We start from the raw sequence: 7,081 nt of genomic DNA on the forward strand, positions 1-7,081 counted from the left end.
GTGAAGTGCAGAAAGAAAGTGTATTCGCAGTAAATCTTTTATGACAATATTTAAATAGCATTACTCCTGCTTTACTTTACAACTGGTTGCAAGTTAGCTTTTTATAACTAACTACAAGTTAGATATTTTATAGAAATCCCGCGAAAAAGCTAACTACAGGTTGGTTACTTTTTATCAATTGATAATTTTTGTCTGCAGGGTAACGACTTGAGAATGCCATAAATCTCCGAAAACTCTTCCAAATGCTGCCTGGGCTGCAGTTCGCACTAACCCAATCAAAGGAAGTTCATGTACACAACCTACTACGACAGCAAGTGTGGTTGTGGGCGAGTGCCTCAAATCGGTTTGAATGCAGAATCACGACAGTATGATTCTACTCAATGAAGTGTAACCAATTTTCGAAAATAAGGCTTCATGTTAGTCAGACGGCAAAAGTGTTGCTCAATTTATCTTTTTTTTTTATTTTAGTTAAACAAGTTTTAATTGAAAAAGAAATGGATAGAACTCAAAATTGTGGTGGCATTATAATAAATGTATTCTTTATTTTATTTTTTACATATTTCTCTTTAAATTACATAAAATCGGTGCTTTACTTATTACCTAGAGTTATGAGTAAAATGTCATATTTAAATTTTCTTATTAAAAATAAGTTATATCATTTATATACTCCTGTAAAAATAACTTAATTTTTATATTTAATTCTGCGTGAAAGTTTGTTTTCCTTGATAACATACATATGTACGTAAACTTACAATAAAAAGATTTAGGCTTGAGCTCTTACCTATTTTATAAATTCTTCCTTATTAATCATACATATGTTTATCTTATAATATATTTATCAACAATTTCTATCCAATAAGAGTATTTGAGTGCGCATTTAGTATATTCTTAAGTAATTAAAAGGCAATTATTCATCTTTTTCTTTTTGGGTATACATGTCTAGCTTCACTATGCTCAGTCACCTTCAGCTAAATCACTATCAGTTGGTTAATTCTATTATTTAACAAGACAAATGAGCATAGACGAGAAATTTGTAAAAGAAATGCAACTTTGTTGTTCAGTGTATGTAAAGTGTACGAAAGTGTACGAAAGTATTGGAAGTAATAAATTAGTCTAATTCATCTTAGTTTTACTTGAAAGTGCCTATTACTTAAAATCTCATTTTTTTTCTATCAAAAATTTTGTTTTCTTAACTCAATTAATTCGAATATTTTCTACCCACCCTAATGTGCCTCACATGTTGCCCTGAGTATGCTGCGGCTGCAAGGCGCGCGGTAGTGTACGTTTTCCAACCGATGACTTTTCTGTCGCTAACGAAGTAGGCGATGATGCGCGCGATGATTGCAGTTGCTGCATTCTAATGTTGCTGCGAATGTAACGCTGTCGCCGAGCTTCCCGCAATACGACGAAAATAAAAGCGCCAAAAACTATCACAGAAAGCGAGACAGTGATGATAATGCTGCCGGCGTTAGAGGATATTTGTTCCAGAGTGGTGGTGAAACCTTTGAGGGGAGCAAAGAAAGTAGATATTCGAAGGAATTATAAATACGATTGCTAAAATCATTTGTAGAAATCTTTGAAAATATAACGTTCAAATAGAAGAAACACATTCACATTCCAATTCGTGCTCACTCACCTCGCTGCTCACCGGTATTGCGCAAATGATACCACTGTTCCACGCCCAATGTACCGCTAGCGTTGACTTCTTCTGCCAGATGATTTGCTGTTGCCTGCTCGCGCACCAATTTTGCATATTTAGCCGCTCGCGTATTCGTCACCGGCACTGTAGGCGCGGCATCATCGATTTCCTGTATCTTCAGCACTTCATTTTCATGTTTTATGTGGCGCTCATTTACACCCGGTACAATATCTTCCAACAATGCTACGCTATTGGGTACATCGCTACCATCGGTTTCTACTGATTGATTGTTGCTGATGTTTACCGCATCGGTTACTTCTTCGACCATTGCGATACTTTCATCTGAGGCCAACGGTAATGTGTGCGCTGCTGGCGGCATGGGTTCCAATAGCGGATGTTCCTTCAGTACCAAGGCGCTCTTATCCACGAAACGCATGTAACGCTGCTCTCGACCCAGTCGTTCGTCTGGTTCGAAGGGATCGTTCTCTACGGCAGCTGCAACGCCATCACTGCCGGGCACTGTGAAGCTGGCGCGCACCGTTTGCATACCCGACTGGAAGCTACACACTACGACGAATCTGGCGAGGGAAAATAAATGGGAGGGAGAGTAAATAGTGTAAAAATATACAGTTCTGAAGAAAAAATATTTTTTTTTTTTAGTTTGATAAAGACACCTCCGGAAATAACGCCGTTTTAACCGACATCAAAAAGCGACACGTATATTGGTTACATTTGGGTTTGTTAGCGCATAACTTCTTTGTTTGTGAATTGATTGGAATGATTCTTTGGTATTGGGTTAAGAACAACAGCATTGTGGTCACATTTAATTTTTTTAAATGTACGTGGCACCGCCCACTTATGATTGAATAAGTTTTTATATCTTCTCTTATGGTTAAATATGTATGTATGTCCATTAGGGTGGAGTGCAATGGGGTATAGTCGTTGGGTATGCAGTTACAGTTGCATGGCTATACTCAATCCCGACTCTTGCGTCCTCGTTCGCGCATTCTGGGAAACGTGAGAAACCCATGTGCACGATGCGGTAACCAAACCGAGTGGAGCCTTGGGTCATGGCAGAAAGAGAAGGAGCTTCGGTGGGGCCACTATTACTTATTCGGTTTAAGGGCTCACTGAAGTCTGCAGCGTCTGTTCACCAGTAGGTGCGGCTGCAAGCGGGCGTCTGCTTGGAGCAAGCGGCTCGCTATATAAGCATGTATTTGGTTGCGAAACCACCCCCGTGGGTTTGTGCGCTGGGATTGGGACCCGCCACGTAAAAGCCACTTCCACTGAAGAAGCAAGGCAAAGCCTCGGATGAGCAACTGGTACGATGAGGATCGTCAGAAAGCTGCTGAGAAAAAAGATGCCGCCTACAGGGCCACGCTGCGATCGGGCGCAACGCGCGCTATGTGGGACCGCTATAGGGATCTGAAGAGGGAAGCGAGACGTATTTGCCGCAATAAGAAGAGAGAGGCCGAAATACGTGAGTGCGAAGAGCTTGAAATGCTGGCCGACAGGAAGAATGTCCGAAAATTTTACCAGACCGGGCGGACTCCTGTAAGAACAATAATGGCGACCTAGTAACTGATGCCCAGAGCGTACTTAAATTATGGAGGGAACACTTTTCCGCCCTACTAAATGGTAGCAGCACGGAAAGTTGTGGAGAAGATGAACCCGAGCCCGCAGTCGATGATGACGGAGTCGACGTTCCACCGCCTGACTATGACGAGGTACGTATAGCAATAAACACGGCTGAAAAACAACAAAGCTGCTGGAGCTGACAGCCTGCCAGCTGAGCTATTCAAGTACGGCGGCGAGGAGTTGATAAGGTGCTTGCATCAACTCTTGTGCAGAATATGGTCAGATGAACGCATGCCCGACGACTGGAATTTAAGAACTGAACCGCTCAGGAATAATTTACTACAAGAGCGTGCAATTGCTGGCTTATGCCGATGACATCGACATCATCGGTAACAAAAACCGCGAAGTCTGTTCTGCCTTTTCCAAGTTGGATAAGGAAGCAAAGCGAATGGGTCTGGTGGTAAACGAGGACAAGACGAAGTATCTCCTGTCATAAACCCAGTCAGCGCATTCGCGCCTTGGAACCCACGTCACTGTTGACAGTTATAATTTCGGGAAAGTGGAGAATTTCGTTTACTAGGGAACCAGCATTATCACCGATAAAAATATCAGCACGGAAAACCTACACAGAATCACTCTTGCCAAGAAGTGCTACTTTGGACTGAGTAGGCAATTCAGGAGTAAAGTCCTCTCTCGACGTACGAAAACCACGCTATATAAGTCACTCATCATGCCCGTGCTGGTATATGGCGCAGAAGCATGGACAATGATAACATCCGATGAGGCGGCTCTTGTAGTGTTTGAGAGAAAGATTTTGCGGAAGATTTACGGGCCTTTACGCGTTGGCGACGGCGAGTACCGCAGACGATGGAACGATGAGCTGTATGAGCTTTACAACGATATAGACGTAGTGCAGCGAATTAGAATTCAGCTGGCTTGGCCATGTCGTTCGAATGGACAGAAACGCTCCGGCTCTGAAAATATTCAACGCGGGACGCGATGCTGGTAACAGAGGAAGACGAGGGCCTCCTCTGCGTTGGAAAGACCAGATGGAGAAGGACTTGGCTTCACTTGGCGTTTCGAATTGGCGTCAGTTGGCACAGAAGAGAAACGACTGGCGTTCTTTGCTGAACTCGGCCAAAATCGCTTAGGCGGTTAAAGCGCCAAAAAAGAAGAAGATGTGCATTAAAATGCTTTTTGTTTGCTATTATTGTTTTCACTCCTTTCACTCGAAATTTTGTGGAAAACCCTTAGAAAAACTCCCTGAAAATTTTAACCCTTAATATTAACATTATTATTATGTGACAAATTTGTACGAAATTCAATGAAGTACGTTACCTACTAAGATCCGGTCAACCAGGTATCAAACGAATGACAGCTCTTACCAACAGGTGCTACTTTGAGCTCGGTAGGCAATTCAAAAGTAGAGCCCTTTCGCGGCGAATAAAAATCACGCTCTATAAATCTCTAAACATGCACGTCCTTTTATATGGCGCAGAAACATGGATGATGTCAAAAAAAAAAGAGAAAGCTTTGGGCGCTTTCGAGAGAATTATTCTAGCTAAGATCTATAGTCATGTTTGCGTGGGTGACGACTACCGAAGAAGATGGAATTCGAGTTTTTTAACGAGATGGATATAGTTAAGCGCATCAAAAAAAAGAATGCGCTAGTTTGGGCGTGACGTATGCAAGGATGATGAGTTCCGATACAAACAGCCTTCCTCTCGACGCCACCCATGTGTGCACAACGCAAAAAAGGGCGCCCACGTACATAATGGAAGCAGCAAGTTTAGAACAGCTGCTTCCCAAGCCAGCGAAATCATTCGGTTTTTATGCGCCATGACGCGTCATGACGTTAAAAAGATTTTACAGTTCAGTACCAATCGACCACGCGAGCATAAATAATTCTCTTTAATGCGCCATACGAGTGTATGATGAGAGATTTTTAGAACTCTTCAGTCTCATCGTCTTCTCCCCCGCAAAAATTAGGCCTATGTTGTCGAATTCAGCTTTGATGCGCTTCGTGGCAATTCACTCCCTGATTTCCTCTGAACCTGGTGACAAGGTGTCGTAGTCTACGCCCAACCATAATTCCCACACCCAGTTTATGCATCGTCTCATGGCGTCTATAGTCAACGTCATACGCTGCATACTTTATGCAGCAGCGTCCGTCCATTGCATTTCCTGGATTTCGGTGATGTCAGACTTGTACCGGATGAATACATCCATTGGATAGAGGCATATTCCCTTAGAGGTACTGGACATTCCAACCAAGTGCATATCCGTAAATCTTAGTTTTTTTATTATGTAATCGCCACCGTTTGGAGGGAGTTTTCCGAGACATTCAGTTTAATGGAATAAAACTTGTTTTTGCGTAGCGCACAACACATTTCTGAGAGGCTCTATTACAACGGCTCTATACACACTCCAACGAGGAAAGTTATCGCTCGATAATTGTGTCAGCTACAGCGCCTAAAGCAATGCCCCTACATTTCATTAAAAGCTTGATAATGACATTTGGTATAGTCATTGTTATAACTATTAAATAAGCTGAAGAGATTTCAAGCAATTATTTTAATTAATACTTGGTGTACTGACGCATGCGGTGAGACTTAATGTCTTCGCGAACCCATAATGTCGCAGCTCTTTGGTGGAGGAGGTATAATCATCTTAACACTTCCTTCTCAGCTGCCCGACTTTTACTAGGCTGAGGTTTAAACTCTTAGTCTCGCACTTAATCAAAACTCCCGAGAAACCCTCCGAGTGGACATAGGCTGCCGGCGGAACTTTATTTTTACCCCCCAGCACCTTTGCTAAGTTCACACGGTTTAACTTCAGTTACCGTTGAATGAATTATGTATTGTGGTTACACAACTGACAGCTTAACTAATATCTAATGGCGTTTTCGATTCTACCGAAAAATTTTACCTTCTCATTGCCCTCTAAGCACAAACACTAATAACCGGGCAATGAAAAGGCAACATTTTTTGTAGAAACGAAAACGCCATATTGGGCTGCTTTAATCGGAGCCAGTGGGGAACCTTGCCCGTACCTAATATTGCGCTTTGGTATGGCTCGAAGTATAAATTTTATGCCTTTCAAAATTACCCTCGGTATACACTCTGAAAGCTATGCTGCTTATTAGGTTATTTCTTATATAAGATAATGGTTTCGCAAAAGGTCAGGTAATGCCTAACGTGGTTCCCTTTTGCATCGGTACACTTCACTTAAACGGTAATGTGGATTCTGGACTACTGCGGTAATGACGGATCTGCTTGAGCTCTGGAATAGAGAAAGGCTAAGCTATTTTGGCCTCATTTAGACTGGTATGGAACTTCATAAAGCTCTACATCCCCTAATAATTTACTTCAACTGCTTTAATGATAAATTCTTGTTTAGAAAGTTGCTAGTATATCTTTTCTATGAACTCCAGTAGACTTATTTTCCAAGAAGCAATACGTATGTATATATCTAACTTTACCACTAAAAATAATTCCTGCCCTATATAATTATTGTTCCTCCTTACTTACTCACCTTCTTGTGCTGTGCGTGTAGATGCCCAAATTCTCCTGCACCGTTATAAATGTTTCAACTGTATTCGTTTCCGGCTTCACTAAACTGCCACACATTTTGTGATCGATTCGCATCGTATAACGATCGATTGGATCATTTTGATTACCCTTTACACCACAATTGCCGCCATCAACAACAATTTTTCCACCAAAGTATGGACCTGTTTCTACTTCAATTTCTGAAGCTTGGGGCAAGCATTTTGTGGCTTGTGCAGCAACTAGCAGAAATGAGATGCAAAAAAAACAAAAAACAAAACCCATAATATTTTACTTGTTTGTCAAATCTCTATAA

General features: G+C 41.7%; 1 protein-coding gene across 1 annotated transcript in view; it reads right to left on the bottom strand.

The window, feature by feature from the left end:
• Positions 1 to 565: 565 nt before the first annotated feature.
• LOC118741792 overlaps positions 566 to 7,081 on the bottom strand; it is a gene marked incomplete at its 5' end in the record, with an annotated part of 68,640 nt that continues 62,124 nt past the window's right edge. The window contains 3 exons of the mRNA XM_036473766.1: positions 566 to 1,502; positions 1,637 to 2,217; positions 6,752 to 7,007. Coding sequence (XP_036329659.1) covers positions 1,234 to 1,502; positions 1,637 to 2,217; positions 6,752 to 7,007 — 1,106 coding nt within the window. The remainder of the gene's footprint in view (positions 1,503 to 1,636; positions 2,218 to 6,751; positions 7,008 to 7,081) is intronic.

Source organism: Rhagoletis pomonella, unplaced genomic scaffold (genome assembly GCF_013731165.1).
Source record: "Rhagoletis pomonella isolate Grant_MI unplaced genomic scaffold, Rhpom_1.0 Rhpom_scaffold_00006, whole genome shotgun sequence".
NCBI lineage: Eukaryota > Metazoa > Arthropoda > Insecta > Diptera > Tephritidae > Rhagoletis > Rhagoletis pomonella.